Source organism: Solenopsis invicta, chromosome 10 (genome assembly GCF_016802725.1).
Source record: "Solenopsis invicta isolate M01_SB chromosome 10, UNIL_Sinv_3.0, whole genome shotgun sequence".
NCBI classification, from domain to species: Eukaryota; Metazoa; Arthropoda; class Insecta; order Hymenoptera; family Formicidae; genus Solenopsis; species Solenopsis invicta.
The window spans coordinates 7165772-7183764 of record NC_052673.1 but is presented as its reverse complement, the minus strand read 5'-3'; the positions used below and the strand labels follow the sequence as shown (position 1 = coordinate 7183764).

At 29.0% G+C, this 17993-nt stretch overlaps 1 protein-coding gene across 2 annotated transcripts in view; it reads right to left on the bottom strand.

Moving 5' to 3' along the window:
- Nucleotides 1-17993, bottom strand: part of LOC105204366 — an 89645-nt gene that overhangs the window by 3445 nt on the left and 68207 nt on the right. Inside the window, exons 3-12 of one of the 2 annotated variants that reach the window (XM_011173416.3) lie at nt 16651-16814; nt 6883-7077; nt 6397-6503; nt 5895-6061; nt 5561-5716; nt 5320-5387; nt 2993-3094; nt 2038-2199; nt 1524-1721; nt 404-505 (exon numbers count right to left, since the gene is read on the bottom strand). In XM_011173416.3, coding sequence (XP_011171718.1) covers nt 404-505; nt 1524-1721; nt 2038-2199; nt 2993-3094; nt 5320-5387; nt 5561-5716; nt 5895-6061; nt 6397-6503; nt 6883-7077; nt 16651-16814 — 1421 coding nt within the window. The remainder of the gene's footprint in view (nt 1-403; nt 506-1523; nt 1722-2037; nt 2200-2992; nt 3095-5319; nt 5388-5560; nt 5717-5894; nt 6062-6396; nt 6504-6882; nt 7078-16650; nt 16815-17993) is intronic. The other variant, XM_039454178.1, reaches the window with a different exon arrangement.

The following is a 17993-nucleotide window of genomic DNA, read 5'->3' as shown; positions in this document are numbered from 1 at the left end:
AATATTATAAGACCTTTTCTGTAGACTGTAGAGCATTAAATTCTCTACAAAAATATCTACTTCTCATAATTTTAGGATCATTCGTAAAGGACATATAAAGTTTCGAAGAATAAAAGAAGTTTTTTACATGTTATTTCCATAAGAAACTTAGGTGGTCATGCGGACTATCTTAGAGTTGATATTAAGAGCTCAAATTTTTAGGGAATTTTTTTTTATTAATTTGGAAGCGTTTAAACCCCTGGGAGCATAAAAATTCGAAAATATCCAAAATAAGAACCACACTAATAAATCATACACGAGGAAAGGTTTATTTCGATAGGATACGATACGTTGTACTAAAAAATTAAAAAATTGAATAATAGATAATAAAATTTATTTAACTTTATTAATTTATTTAACTAACCTGATATCCTCGATCGTGGAGTCGTAATCCTCATTATTGGATTATGAGGAATCGGTCTCATCGGGGTTGGCGCAGGACTTGGCGAATTTCCATAACATTGTCCTGAAATAATATAGAAGTGTATTATCTACTATTGTTACAATAACATTGAGCAATCAATCAACTTTTTTGCCATAAGGTTTAATAAGTTTTGACTTATGTACTCTAGATTGCATATAAATTTGGGCGCAAAATATCTCTATTATATCACGATTTTAAGAAATCTGTTATTAAAGTTGCTAAAGATCCCAACCAACATAAAATAATATAAATGTTGTAATTTTTTACTCGACAATGTAACTGTTATATAACGAGTGTGTTACATGTATATATGTGTATGTACACATATGTACATATATAGATTTATGTATAAAAAGCAAATCATAATTTTCAGATTGGATTAGATAACTTAATAAATCGCATAAAAAACATTTGTTTAGATGAGTATTTAATTGTTTAAGTAAAAAAAAAGATATTGCTAAGAAACAATAGAAATAGATAACTTTCCTATAGTGACTTAGATAGGTTGATTGAAATAATTTTATTATAAGATTAGAAAAAATTTTAATAAAGTTTAACGAGTATATTTCAAATTTCGATTTATATTAATATTACATAAGCGCTCCATTATGTGGATATTTCCGTGCTCATGACTAATTGCGATAAACGGGTAAACAATCATGAATGATATATCATGTAGAAATATATACTTAAACATTTAAATTATTTGTAATTATGTAAACGGTTGATGATTAAGTGAGATCGAAACGTTTCGTCAACAGTATGTTATCAGTACTAAAATAAATTATAATTTTTATGATCAATTTAGTTCGTTTTGACCTTAGATTATTTATTGTTTTGATAATACGAACGAGAAACCTTCGTTGTTATTAATTATTTTTTTTTTTATCAAGATCTTTCATTAATTTTTATATAATTATACATATTTATATGAGTGTCTCAGTATAAAGACCAGTTATATTAATAGATCATGAAACAAAAGATCAAACACATAGTAGTGGAAGCAGCAGTAGTGGAAGTGCGCCTCATAAAAGCGCTTTCACAAAACTTTTTGGCTTACCCTTTTTGTAAAGACGCATCCCTTGTTTCTTAGGATCTATATTTCTCATGCAATGATCGCCAGCTTCCTTGATGTATATCTCTTCGTCATTAACGATTAAACCTACGAAACATTCATTCGTAGCAGTATCGTTTCTCATAGTGTACGTATACATCACACCATTCTCCTCCCATTGTCCCAAGCACAGATATGTCCTCTCTAAAAACAATAGTAAAAATATTTCGTAGAAAAAAATAATATTTCATATAAACACATAATTTATATAATTGATGAGATAATATTTAAATATATAAATTTTTAAATTAATTTGCTTGAAGGTTTACTATAAGGTTTATTTGATTATTAAAATTTTTTTATCAAAAATAATCAAAGTCAATAACATTTTTTTTAATGTTGTTTTCGTCAAATTGCGTAAATATTTTTATTTGGTAATCTAATTTTGTTATCCTTAAATTTATTCATTTGTATTGATGTTTTTTACTTTTCTTTAAGTTTTTTATAATTTTATGCGTACCTTCGTATAGTTCCCCAGACTCGCAGTCACTTACTTTAAAATACATTATTTCTCGAGTGTTACAGTTACTGCTTAATTCGGCACACATTCCTGACAAATCTGTTATCATGCCTGTATATTGACCTGTTATTGGACAGGGCGACTCCACTATACGTTCGATACCTTAAAAAGTATGAATAATAAGTGCATTTTAGATCGATATATGAATAATGAGATGCTTGTATCATTATTATTGAAAACAGACAGTCAATTTAATTTGTGATATTATTTCTAGCTTCAATTTATGTGATTGCGTTTCAAGTCTGACATCTTGTATCAATGCGCAATTTATAAAACTGAAAAATGTATTTAAAAATTGATATTATTATATATCAATATAAGTATTTGCATCAAATAGCTGTGCGTGTTTCCAAAGTATTCTTATCATTAAGAATAGAGCCTTATATAGAATAAAATTTTTGTTTAAGGCTCCTGACTGTTCGTGCGATCATATTGAAGTGGTGACGTCATAAGCGAGAAATACGTAAAAGTTTTATTCGTGGCATTTGTAACTATATAAAGAGAATTTGGATAAAACAGAATAATAAGATCGCTTTAAAACACTTATAAGAATGGTCTTAACTATTCTTTTCTTCCCTGATAGTAAATAATCGTAAAAAACAGGTCAAATAAAGCCTCTTCAGGTAGGAAAACACACGGACAATTCTTGAAAGGAGTGAAAAATATGTTTTATGCACATATAAAATTCAAAGATAACTTTACTTGCGGCCCATTTTTTACGAATTTAGTAAATATGAGACAAGTCACATTTTCACAATAAAATATAATAATGAAATGACATGCAAGACAAAATTTCATCATCAATTTATCATGTTTCATGCCTTTTAACTTCTAATTTTTTTCGCGATACTACGCCACTACCGTCAATGCGGAGTTATTGTATACTTCAACTTACGTGCTTGAGTCATCCACACCGGTTTATCAAAATTAGGATCGTCGCACAAATCGTTTTGATAGCCCAGTGGATTCAAAATCATCCCTGTGTGTGATATTCCTGCTTAAAAAATTGGATAGAAATGTAAAAAAATAAACATTTATTTGTGTCCAGATTTCATTATAGATTTATTTTATCCATTTCTACACGAATACGTTTTTTTCCATTCCTATCTGTTATGTATCGCTTTTCGTATATAAACGGATAGAATAAATCCGGGATGAAATCCAGACACAAGAGGATGGCATTTAATCCTTTCCATTCTATTTTGTGACATTCACTATTTGTACAAAAACAGATAAAACAAATCCGGACAAAAAATGTATAGGCTTTTATTCCATTTTTATCTGTTTTTTTTTTATATTTGTTATTCATGTAGAATAATTTAGATGAAATAAATCCGAAACAAATCACACAAAATAGATAGGAGTTTAATCGATAGAAATGGAAAGAAATCAAGGGAAAAATTTCAGACACAAGTGCACATTTTTTCAAATAGGATCTGCATTCTACTTTCGGACAATAAAATATGGGTTTAATTTTCGGAATTATTCGTATAAGTTTTGTATCATTGTATCCGTTCTGACTGATAAAAATGAAAAGAAACTAGATAGGAAATGTCAGATATGAGCATGGATACTTTCGAATAAGGTCTGCAGGCAACTTTGAAATAAAAACATATTGGGTTCGATTTTTGGATTGAATCAGATAGACCTTGAATACGTAATTTCGGAATGCTTAAAAAAACAGTTGAAAAATCGGGTAGTTATGGATAGAAGTATCTCTCCACAACGGAAAGAAACAGATACAATCGGATATAAAGCTTCTTAATTCGGACAGCAATTCTATCTAGTTTGATCTTATGCGATTTTTTAAACAGAGATTACTGCAAAAAATATTATTTAATAAATAAAACAAATTTTAGAGAAATTGAAATAATTTTTAATGAAATTGTAACAAATTGTATAGATATTTTATATTGACAAATTAACGACATTAAGATTATAATGAATTTTTGATAAACTTGCAAGGAAAAATCGCAAATATACTATAATAACAAATTAATGATTTATTAAAATTAATGAATTTTTTAATAAAATAATGACATTATTATTTAACATTTTGTGTTTCAAAAGGAAGATAAAATTCAATAAGAATTCATTGAAATTACATCAAAACTTAAATAGTACCATTGATCCTTTTGAATTAAGAAATCATTTACTTTCTTGAATCTTTCTTGAATTTGCATAATCTGTCCGAAAAATAATATGAATTGAAAAGAATTTCTTTCCAATAGTTGAAAAAAGATTCCATAAAAGTATATCTTTTGATTTCTTTCTATATTTAATAAAATTGAACTAATAATATATCATATAGGCAAGAGTGGAATAGAATCGGACTGTGTTCCAAACCTTTTTAATTTAAATGAATACGGTTAAGCAAACTTGTGTGCCATTTATAATGCAAAGTCCTTAGAAGACACCGAACATATAATAGCAATTTGACAATTCTCTGTTATAACATTCATAAAATAGTCGTGAATGTGTATTTTCAGCCATCGTGCGGTACAAATTTAAAAAAAATAAAAAATTCTTATGAATCATTAATTAAAGGATATTAAAATTTTAAAAGGTAATTAATTTAAAATAATTAAAGAGTATAATTCAAAAGCATCAATCGTTTTTTTGGATCACCTTTGCAGTTGTTTATTGTAAAATTTGTTGCAAAGAACTTTTGTCCAGATCGAATCTTTATGTCGGAATTGCAACCTGATCGTAGTACTGGTGATCAACTAATCAGATCTGGTCTTAGAAATGTTAAATCAGTAAAATAATACGAGTTATTAGACTCAGAATAATTGAATTTTATTGATTTCAACTCTAATTATATAAACTGTCCAATTTTTTCCTAACTAAAATTTTTATTTTTGACTGTCAAATTGCTCGGATTTACTCAATACTAAAAAAATACATTAAAATCTTTTAAAATTTTATTTAAAAATCGATAAAAATAGAGGTATTCAATTTGGAATGTGAAACCAATGGTTTCAAATCGGAGTGGAAAAGACGTTTTTACATTTCCATATAGGTGAGAGATACGTCAAAATGGTCTGAAGTAAAAATGAAAGGAATTAAATTATCTTTTCAACGGCACCTTCGGTTTTTCGATTAAACTTTATTTGCGCCTTATAAAGAACAAAAACTGCAAGTAGGTCCGATTTATCCCATCCTTCTTAATAATAAACTGTGCTTACTTATAATTACACTTAAGTATAAGACTTTTCGTACCTATTGTAAATTCCAATACATTTTCACTTCGTTGCCTCATCATTAAGCACACAAAAGCAGCCTGCTCGCTGAAATTAAAAGTAAATGTTCATTTCAAATTTTTAAAATTTTTATTGTTAGTAAAAATAATGTTTTAGGACGCAAAGACGTAATATAAAATAGAGATAAGTTTATTTTTAATATATTTCTCGATTTTCTTCCGATAAATCGTAAAAATCATTACGCCAAATTAATTGCTTACCATTGATCTTTGGAGTATACCACATAACGGCCAGTGTCCTCATTCGATTCCACAGTGATAAAGGTGTAACTATTGTAGCCATTGAGATCGGTGAAAGTCATGGTACCATTAACTATAAGAGACTCCTCCCATAATCCCTGCGCCCATTTGGGAAATCTAACAATATTATTAAAAACATGTATCGATTATTATAAGCGTTGTACAAATATTAGTTTTAAAATTAGATACAATATTTATTAAATAACCATAGAAACGAAATCTACTTTAATTTTATTATTAGAACGTGTTCAACAATAAAATTAAATTAAATAATCGCAAAATTTAGTGTACTCACGTAGCAACATGATTCTTCACGTAATCTGGCACTTTTTTCTGATTTAGACTCTTGCTCAAAATTAAAGTTTCGTATCCATTAGTTGAATTATCTAAATCCTGCGTGCAGCTTGAGTCGCTGCTAAATGCCATATAAGTTTTCCCTCTTTTATTATCGACGTGGTATAACTAAAAATTACATTTTACTTATCACAAACTGTTATTAATAATCTTACATGCAAAATATATATGAACCTAAGATTTATATTACCTACATTGAATTACTCAGATGTATTCATAATTAAATAAATTGAATTATTGAAAAAATAGACGCTTTTAAAATCAAATCATTTTTATCTTATCTAAGAGATGTGTAATTTATCTTATTTTTATTTAAATATTTTTTCATTATCTAAATGTAACACTGATTGTTTTATTAATGTCTAATTAATGTTTATCTTATTTTATTGTACCGCATTGCATTATTTTATTGCTATTTTATGAAAAACAATTTATTAACGTACCCCGCATCTATATTGAGGCCTGTCATCGCTGGCGTTACTGTCCCAAAGAGCAAGATATTTAGAATTATTTGGTCCAGGCCAACTGCCCAAACAATTATACATGAGATCTGCTGAAACGAGATTAATGATATATTCCGAGAATGTCGCAATTTCTTCAGAGACGCTTTTTGTTATAATAATCAGTTACTTGGTAATGATACTACTTTTATTTAAATTAAATTGACAGTGATGCAAACGAGGGAAAGACACACACTTCACCGCTAAACTTTAATTTATAAAATTTTGGTATCAATTAATTTTATTACTTAAATATTTAAAAATAAATGAAGTCTTTCGGAAACATAAATCGCTTACGAAATATTTATTGTGATATTAATAATTCTAAATTAATTATGAATTACTAATGTATGTGTATGTCTATTGTATTTATATGAATATAAATATAAACTTTATTAATATAAAGGAAATCTAAGAATGAAGACTTACCGCGCGCCTCAAAGTTACACCGTTTAAATTTTAAATTCAAGATCGATCCATCAGGACAGTTACTGAACTCGGAAGAGTACGAATTGCATTCCAACGAGATCGCAGAATTGTTGTTGATGTTGTATTTAAAGTGATAAAGACCAGCGATAGGGCAGTATTCATTCCGGATCGGTGAACCGCCGATTTCTTTTGTTCCTGTTGTCAGAAAAAACAAGAATTTATTTATCGAGTCCTATGATTATATATACACATATAACGTTATAAAAATTATATGGTAATTAGATTATTTTAAGACATACATATATATCTCCTAAGAATATTAAATTGCTGAATTGGTTTTTAAGTAGAAGTAAAGGAAATTTTTCTATCAAAATGAGTTATTTACTTGTTATCTTAGAGCCAAATTTTGAAGATTTGATTTAAAAAATCCTCATATTAAAAAAAAATCTTGTTAGCACATTACGTACCGCTTATGAGTTTTCGCGCGCCATCTGTTAAGGACCGCTCATGGCTTAGAGATTTCTATGCGGTACGCAATGTGTTAATAATTAACATTTTAAATTCAAAACTCAACGATTATATTCATCTAACTGTTCTTTAATAGATTCTAGACTCAAAATTTTAACATATTTATTATATTGAGTATTATTTATATAAAGTTTAAAGAAAAAAATGTTTCAATAAACTGATAAGCTGTATTATTAACTGACAATATCATCAATTATTACAATGATATAGTAATCAGTTTACTGGAACACTTTTTCTTAAGAAAATGTAGCGACTTTGCATTATGGGTCAAAGAAGAATAGGGATGTTAATATGACTCATCAAAAGAATAATTAAAAGCACAGTGTTTTGTTATAAAATCATGTAAGTGTTTATTCAAAATAAAAAGAAAATATTGCGGAATATATGTAAATGTATGTGCGTAAATACAAGCCTTCCGTATTTATATTGCAATATTTAGACTGAAAATCCATTATCCCTTGAAAAAAAAGTTGATAAACTTGTTTCAATAAACTGATTACTGATCAGTAACTGGTTATATTTCGTCAGTTAACTGATAAAACATCATCAGTTACTGATCAGTAATCAGTTTATTGAAACAAGTTTATCAACTTTTTTTTCAAGGGATATAACACATGTAATGTAAATTATACATAAATTAACAGTAAAACTACAGTCAACTTATCAAATAACTTAATTTATTATATATTATTTATTAAACATGGTAAATAATACTTGATAAATTAAATTTTAGACAAGTGCAGCATGTGCATAACAGAGTTACCCTGTGTCAGTTTTAAAAAATCCAATTCCTTATACCCATATTCACAGTCTCCTAGAGAAATGAGTGTTTCTTGTCCCTGTCTGTCTTTGTTTCGCTTATGGTGAAACATAGTATGTGAGATAAAGACAGACATAAACAAGGAATCCTCATTTTTCAAGGAAGGACTACGGCGAATACGGACATTAGACGCTCAATTTCGATTATGTTACATAAAAATTAATTTTTACAAAATACGAAACAGTATTATAAAAACTATTATACCATTTGACAAAAGACACAGTCTAGTTTGTATTTATGTTATCATTTTATTGTTAGCTTTTATTTGAGAAATATAATCTAAAATATAGCAGTATGTCAATATTGCTGATCTTTTTCTAACTTAAGAGTTCGAGAAACTAATAAAGTACAATTATTATTATATTATTAATAATTCACATTTGATTTGAGCAAATCTTATTTTTAAAACATGTTTGGTGAGATCGGATTTTCCATGAATCGAGATTAAAGGATAGAATCTGAGGGTATTATTCTCGGAAATCCTTTCGAAATAACCCCCGTACGCGTTTTTCATCGGAACTACAAAGAGACGTGATCTATCAGCAGGAAGTAGTTGAAATTCTACACCACGTTTTCACCTAAAAGCTTCGGCTTGCTTTTAGGTGAACTCATCCTTAAATCATTTTCGTCGTTTTTCCATCGCGACGATGAAATACTGTATGAATAAAAACGAAAATATCGGCAAAGGCTTCGGAGATATTGGAGATTTCCATGGAATAAAAATGATGATTCAATAATTATATAAATGTAAAAATAATCTATCTCGCAAATATTTCAATGATCTTTTCAAGTCTTTGGGCGCCAGCAGTTGCGTTACAACGCTTCTCTTGAAAATCTCAAGAGAACGACTTCAAAGAAAGACCATAGGATTCCGAGCGGTTAAGATAATAAATCCTATAAATAAATGTTGTTTCTCTCCATGATATCTTTCCTTTTTTCGTTCATTTTCGCACGACTATATTTTGCGAAAAAGAAAAAAAGAAAGAAAAAGAAGTAATCAGAATTCAAATTAACAAATGAAAAACAGGTTTGTTCTGCGCTGAGTAATAAAGTGAAATCGAACGACAAGCAATTAAGATGTTTAATGAATAAAATATAACTTAATCTCAAATAATTGATTACAAATATTTAAACAATCGGAATTCAGTTTTCGAAATATTTTTTCTCTCAACTGTCTTACAGTTGACTCCTGCAATTAAGGTCTTATCTGCTTATTGTATTTGCCATCCAGAAGAGGAAGGAGGATGGTATCCGCAATAAAAGTCTTCGCGTTACTGTCTCGTAATCCGTATAATAATAATTTACGATTCATATAATTACAGAGCCGGTCTCAGCTTCAAAACAAACCGGCTGTCAACCACTTATCTTGACAAAAAAATATTCTCCTCTTTCCCCCCGCCATCGCATTTCGCGTGGTTAATTAGTACATCCTACCGTCATACAGTGTAAGAATCTCAGATAAATCTGATCAAAAATTATAAATTTTAAATATTTGTATTAATTGACTTTAGCTACCTAAATTAAAAAATTATTAAATAAAATAACTTAAATAATAATAATCAGTGTAATTTAGTTGTCAGGCAATAAAAACCTAAAACATTCAAGCCTACTCTATAATAGCATAAACATAAGGTTATAAAGACGCTGTAAACCGCAGTGGTACGTCCATTTCTATCGATTAGAATTTAGATTTTGGCTTTGAAATGCATTACAACCTTACAGCCTTATGTTATGTTATTGTAAAATAAGCTTAATATTTTTCATAGTATGACGTTTAAAATCAAAGCAAAAGACAGATGCTCAACGCATAAGAGAGTCAATCACTCAAAATTCTTCATTTCCCTTCTCAGGATAGAAATGAAGGACTTTGATTAATTATTTCTCTTGTGCATTATGTTTTACGCAAAAGTCTGTGCTTTAGTCTTTAGAGCATAAGTACAGACTTTGCATAACACAAGAGAATTGAACAATCAGAGATTTTTATTTCTATCTTCGGGAAGAGAAATGAAGGATTTTAATTAATTGATTTTTCTATAAAAGTCTGTAAAAGTCTATGTGTTTCTGTCGCAATTATCAAGAAATACATTTTATTTTAAACGAAACGGAATTAGAATATTGATCAGAAAATCTTAAAATTTTATAAGGTCCTCTCATTACGAACGCTGTACGAACGTTTGGTATTTCTTCTCGCACAAATTTCCGTTGTACCTATGTAATTGCGAGCAACCGTATTGCTGAGAAATAAAGGAATGAACGCGATTCTCTTCCTCGTCTTCGGCCTACCTCGCATTTGTTACACCTCGCAAAACAGCTCGAAAGGATGAACACAGGATGACTAGAGGAAAAAGCGATTGAGTTAACTCTTAACTGCGAGTTTCTTCAGCTGTTATACGATCTACAACATCGTTCTAAACTTAGAAATTCTACGAGAGAGATGATGAAGTTGTGGTTTTTACGAGACATGGAATAGAATGGCGTAAGTCATAATTGCTTTTCAACTGAGGAAAAGGATACTTGAAAATACCTGATATGTAACTTAACTAAGTTGTTGTAGTGCTTTATAGCTTTATAAATAGAAAAATTTTTGATGATATAATTATGTTTAAGTAATTATATATTGTATGTGAAGTATCATTTCATCTTTTTCATTTTTTATTTCTAATATTTCTTTTATAAAGATTTCAATATAACGCTTGCAATATAATGAATAAAATTATTTGTTTCGATAAATACGCTGACTTGTGTGCTTATGTGTATTAAAAATAAAAAAAAATTAAAATGTCATATTAAGAGACGTGTAAGAAGTTGACACAACGCAGTTATTTTTATTCAGGATTAGGTTACATTTTCTTAACTAAGTAAATTAAAAATAATTGTAATATGAAACATACTATAAATTTAATATTTTACTTGAAAATGAAATTTATATAAAATAATAGAGAAATAATTTTTTATTATAAGAAGGAAATGATTTATAACAATAATATAAAAATAATTATACTTATGCATATGGAATAAAAATAATTATGAATTTTAGAAACATAAGAACAGTATTTAAAAATTTTTACGCCTAATTTTTCTTTTAAATCAGCACAGTCGTTAATTAATTTTTGTTTTATTTTATTTAAACTAATAAAACACTGTCATATGACTATAATAACAGTTGTGTTGACAACACGAAAGCCAATTATCTAACATTGTCTAATGTCCAACATTTTATAGAAGAAAAAATATTATTGCTTTTAAAGGGAAAAAAATGTTAACCCATTAGAAGAAAAGTTAATAAGTTAAAACTTCATGTGTTTAATATGTTTAAAATCGAATTGGGCACGTTTTTAGTTCTTTGTTTAGACGATGCTGAACCACACGGTATAATTTGGCGGAACAAAAAATTCGCAAAAAATTTTTTTCCTTTTATTGGATCTCAAACATTGCGTGTCGTAGTGTCCTTCGCTTATTCCTCCGACAGGACGATTAGGACAAGGACCTTTTGGGAGCAGCTAGGCCACTCCCACACTTTCGACAAATACTGGTTGCTGCATGTACCACGATCCAGAAAAAAAGGAAAAGGGAAATAAGAATGGAATAAAGAAACAAAAATTTATTTCAACGGAATCTCTTGGGTTTTTTTCCCATAACGTTTATTTTAATGATTCCAGGATATTTGTCAAGAGTATAAACAATGAAATGTCGAATTATTATACAGCAATAAAAAATGGATTATCAAAGTAAAGAACATTTTTTTAGATAATTTTCTCATTAAAAAGAATTTATAATAATTATTATTTATAGATATTATTTACAATTATTTATCAAAGTAGATATTGTTATTATTTATAATATTATATTTTATTATTATTTATAATTATTATTTGATAGTTATTATTATCTGTTATCTGAAGGATGATATCTAACATCCATACTTGCATATTTGAAAAATTGCTATTATAAGAATAAAAATAGATTAAACTTCAAAGAAAGGTAATTTCGAAATCAGAAAAAAAGTAATTATTGCTGTGCGTTTTTTGATTGCGGGCAAACTCTCCTTCCCAATTAACTTTGGTTTCTTTTCAGGCTAAAAAAGATATCGATACTAGTGTGTTTTCGTGAGTAAATTCGTCAGATACGAATTCTTCACACATCATTGCCCGTTGTCGGTTCAATCTTTTTACCGAAGACATTCTTGAATTCTTTCAGAGCGTCGAGTGATTCGCTGAAACGCTTCACGCACGGACGTTTGATTAGCTTCTTCCGCTGGACCACCGGCTCGCGTTTTCGGTTCCCGGTTAAAGCTTCTCGCGTGCAACGACACGGATCAAAGCGTGAAACCAAAATTATGAACGGAATTAAGCTCGACTCGCCGCCGATCGGCCGTCTCGATTGCGAAGACAGGTGCGCAGCTTCTTGGGATCCACCACAGGTGAATGCGCGATAATGCACCGGAAGTCGAGGAATCGACGTTAAACGAGCAATCTTCATTAAGGAAATAATAGCGATAAACGCGAATGAATGCGCGCTACTGTGTGCGTTAATGTGCGAAAATCTTACGCATTCTGAGAGTGTAGCAAAAAAAAGCTGTTACATGGCGAAACTTTATAATTTTCTTGTTGTTCTGTTAACAGATGTTTCCTGTACTTTCCTTAACTTTATTTTATCAATCCTCGATGAAATTCAAACCGATTACATTTAAATATTTAACGATATTTATCCATTTGAAAAAATAAATAAAAAATTATTTTATGTAGGATTAGATTTATTTTGTTTTATACAAATGTACAATAAACATTAAATTTGTACTATTTATAGCAGTTTTGTATACACATGTCGTTCAAACGTATTAACATGCTTGAGATTTTCTCGTATTTTATGAATAGTTAAGAATCTTGATAAAAAATTTAGAGAAACTTTCATAAATGCATTTTAAACTGTAGAGTTTCAAATTTGTCTTTAGTTTTGTCTCTATGATCTTTTGTTCTTAAGTCACATAAAATTAAAAATATTTTTTAAATATTTTTTTTACTTCAAGGTGCTGTAGCTTGATGAAATATTATCGAAGAAAATTAACAAAAATTTTTAAGTACGTTTCGTACATGGAAGGAACAAATTTACTAGTGTTTAAAAATTTAGATACACATCAGAAAATGATTTAATGTTGGACTATGAAAATAATCATGTAAGACGATTAAGCATGATGGTACAAAAAGTTTTAACATTTTAGCAAGAAGATTAAACGTCCATGTAAATTTTTTAATAGTTAAACATAATTATTTTCTGTATTTCAGCAGATCTGTATTTCAGCAAAATTGTCTTTTCAGTGTAGGTTTTAAAATGCTTTTTTAAAAAATTTCAACGATAATTTCTTGCAATATAAAATTTCTTATGTAAAATGATAATTTACATTTCTTGTAAAATATCTTTTTGATCTTTCGTGATCACACGAGGCTTGACCCCCAAAAAAGTTCCAGGCTCTATATTCTTTCTCTAAGTTCTTATTTCGAGAGATAGGACTTGACTTGCTATCTAAAGTTCAATGTATCTTATTTGCAACTAGACGCTAGATATTACTCTCAGCGCGTCAGTGTGCGTGCTGTAAGCAACTGTTCGCGCAATATTTTTTGTTTTTTTCTTTTTCGTTTTTTTATTATAGCACTATTCTTTTGAAAATATCATATCTGCAGTCAGTCATACATTTTTAAGAAATGAAAAATTAAAAAAGTTCTGAATAAAACTCATTTTTCAACAATTTTTATTTTTGCGATTTCTTAAAAATATATTATTAAAATCTTCACAAACCTGTATTTCTATGCTCTATAAAGTTTAAAGTATGTTTAGTAATTTTTTTTACTTCAAAGAACAAAAACTATGAATACGTCGACTGCAATGGTTAAATGCTTCGTGGTCATTTTGATCCCTATGTGACCATTACGGAACTTACAAAAAGTGTAATTACGAAGCGTTAACTTTAAAACCAAAGACTTTACGGAAAAAAAAGTTTGTTATAATGTGTTTGATTCACATATCTTTTTCAAAGACTTTTTTTGTATTTAACTTTTCGTAAAATGCAAGAAACTTTTAGAAGCGTATTAAAACTTTTGAACAATGACATGTATCTTTACAAATAAAAATTTATGGATTTATTTCTCATTTGTTAATCATCGAAGATGAACGAAATTACTTCCACTATTCGCGCAATTTCCATCTCAGTACGTTCTCGCCAACTACCACCGCACCATACCATTGCAACTTACCAGACCTCCTCCAAGTATAAACAATTATGCAAACGGCCCAATCCTTAAGAGCATTTTAATTGACACGCGCCTGAGAAACTCACGCGGCGTTTTGCACGCGACATGTGTGCCGTGCGTTTTGCATGGCGCGAGGCCCATTGTTCCCGCGTCGTTACGCAAGCCTCATCGCTTCCTCTCCGGGAGTCAATTAACGCTAATTATTGAGGATTACTAATTCGCCGGGAGTACGCCGAACTTGAATATCCGTGCACGGAGGTTGCTTCGTAATTCGTCTGTCCGATAAACCGGAAGTCCGCGAATTCCTCGTGTACGATAATACGCACGCCTCGCGCGCTAATAATGTGCGAGTAACTAATTTGTTCCAATCGAACGTGCATTGCCGCGGTGTTACCTTATTGTGCGTTTCATAATGTTTCTCTTGCTAACAAACTAATAAAAAAATTCACGTTTTGCAGATGTTGCAACATATTTTTAACAGAAATAAAATTGTAAAAGTTTCCTCGGTGTAAAAGAAATACTGAACATGATACAAAAGTACTTATATATATTTTTATAAATTTTTTCTGTATTTATTTTATTATTTCAGTTTTATTTTTTTCACAAATAGAGTAAGATGATACAATTTAGAATTCTTAACACTCGTATTTTTTTTTTTTACAATATACAATCAAACATTAAACTTTATTATAATTAGAAAATTTGCAGCCTGAATTAGTTAATATGATTAGTTGTTATAACGAACAATCTGAATTAGTTAAAATACATAAATATAGAAAGAAGTTATTGTTGATTTAATTAAAGTAATTTATTTGATTTCAGAAAATGGATCGAAAATGTATTGCAATAAGTATATTCTGAACAAAGCATGTATAATTTCAGTTATAGATATTTTCTACAAATAAATTGTTTCTTTTCTTTTAGCATTTACATTTGTAACTATTATATACAAAAAAAATAAAATAAAATAAAATTTACACAAAAAAGGATTTCTCTTGTAAGGACTCTTAAAATTGAAGTTCATGCAAAATATAAAAAGGGAATAATATTATTAGAGTTACTGTCTCAGTCAATAAACAAATAAAAATTTAATAATTTGTAGTTTCAAGTAAAAAGTGATTAATTAAATTTGTATAAATTTTAACTTACATTAAATAATGTAACTTACATTGAAAAAATATGTAAAATTGCATAAATAATGTGTAAAAATTATGTAATTTATAGGAAAATACAAAATTGTTTTTACAAAAATTAGTACTTTTACTTCTAATTGTATAAATATTTATACTAAATGAAAAATAATAATAACAATTATTTGTACATTTTATAGTTTTTATAAATGTATAAATTTTTGAAACATAATATAATACAATATAACACATATTATACTTGCATTTTTACATGTAGCTTAAAATAAATTATACGTTATTCATTAACAAATAACGTATTTATTGCATAAATATTTCTATAAACTTAAGGTCAATTATAAATTTACTTTTGCAAATTGTTTAATTATTATAAAGAAGAATAATTTTGTTTATATGTTGTCACTCTATTCTTACGTGTGTGAAAATGTATATTTCATAGTGAGTCCCGAAATTGTCTATAATACTTGTAATTTAATATGGAATATGTTTTACTAATGTAAAAATGTATTTTGCAATTCTTATAAATGCATTAATTTGTCAAGAAATCTAAAAAATTTACAACATCTAATACCAAACTTGAATCTCAAAAACTGAATTCAAATTTTATTTTGTTTAGAATTATCATGTTCGAAATTGCATCATTTTATTCTGTGTATTCTCGATATTGTTTGCTCTTTGTTTTATAATAATAATAATAATAATAATAATATCCGCGTTAGACGAAACACCATCACCCTTGTTACACGCTCACTTTATTTCTTCAGCAAGCAAGCAAAACGTACTATAGTATTAGTAACTACATGATCAAAGTTCATTTGGCAAGTACAAAAAGTTGCGTTAAGTCGCATTAGCAATAAGCTGACTTGCTTAAGCGTGGGAAAAAGCGAGATTATCCAACTAGATCGCCCTGCATTTCATGCATAAGGTCGTACTCATTATCACGACTCGTATTTAGCTCGACATACGTCATAGGTCGCGCTTTCTGCCTCGGGAGTAAACTATTAAGAGAAATCCGGCTTCTACTTACGGTACAGCATTATTGAACTGGAGTTGAAGTGGAGTGTGCCGCAAGAGGCCACGGCGGGCGCCTTGTATATGTAACACCTGTTGAGAGGTTCCGAGAATATTTCAATGACATTCCGCGATCTCCGCAGCAGCCGGAAACACCGTATGCAATCTTTGTTGTCGTACCTGCAGCAAACAAATGCCATAAAGTGCGTTAGCAGAATCATAATTTCGTAATTTACGCGATGTACTATTATAAGCACGATTCTCACGTTCTAACTTTTTGATGCGCAAATAGAAAAGAATTAACGCCTTTTACTTGATAACATCTTCTTCGCAGTTTTTAAGATTAGGCGTTGAACGTTTTGCTATTTAAGTTCAGATTAATATTTCGCTAAAGAAATTAATTGAAGAATTTTATTTTGCACAAAATATCCCTAAACTTTATTTACATTTTTCTCTCAAAATATATCTTATAAATATTATAATGTATTAGGTGTACACATAAATAATCACCATTTTCTTTTTAGAAATTTAGTATTATTATAATCAAAATATAACAATATAGTGTAATTCAATGATGAAAGTAATTTCCATTATTTTTTAATACTTTCCACCTTTTATCCAAGTTGTAAGAAAAACTTTTCTTGCGATAAATTCATCAAACAATTTTCTTATGTTTTTGACTTTTACAAATTTGTCAGACAAAGTATGCTGCATTGAACAGAAAAAAAAAGATAATTTGAAGGTTTTATGTTCAATGAGTAAGCGTGATAAAGAATGATTGTCGCCCAATCAAATTGCTACATGATAATGCTTGGCCTTATGTGACGAAGAAGACTGTTGCAACTTGATTGGGATGTTTTGGAATATCATATCCGGCGTACTCTCATCAGGCATGATAATTCAGATTATTTGTTCGATACAGCATGTTTTGCCTGATAAAAAATGAAATGTCGAAGAAGGTGGAACGCAACATTACTTGCAGAATTTACGTCGGACCAATCCCGGGGCTGTGGAAATTGGAAAATCAATAAGGCTTGAATAGAGCGGCTAGGGAAAAACTCAATTCTTGTGGGCAATCTGTATTTAATAAATAACGCAAGCAAACTATTCTAACGGTTTTATACAAACGAAAAAAGACGATTGTGAAGGATAAGATGTAGGATAAAATCTGTTATAATTCCCCTTTCTCCTCTCTTTGTGAGCCTATTTTTTATTTTAATTCTTATTAAACATGGTATATTTGGCGATAACCGTAAACACGGTACATGAGTTTGGAAAACCCATGCAACTTTCTAAGAAATCATAACTTTTTTCTAATCAGTATTTTCAATAATATTTTTTTATGAAAGTTCAAAGTCT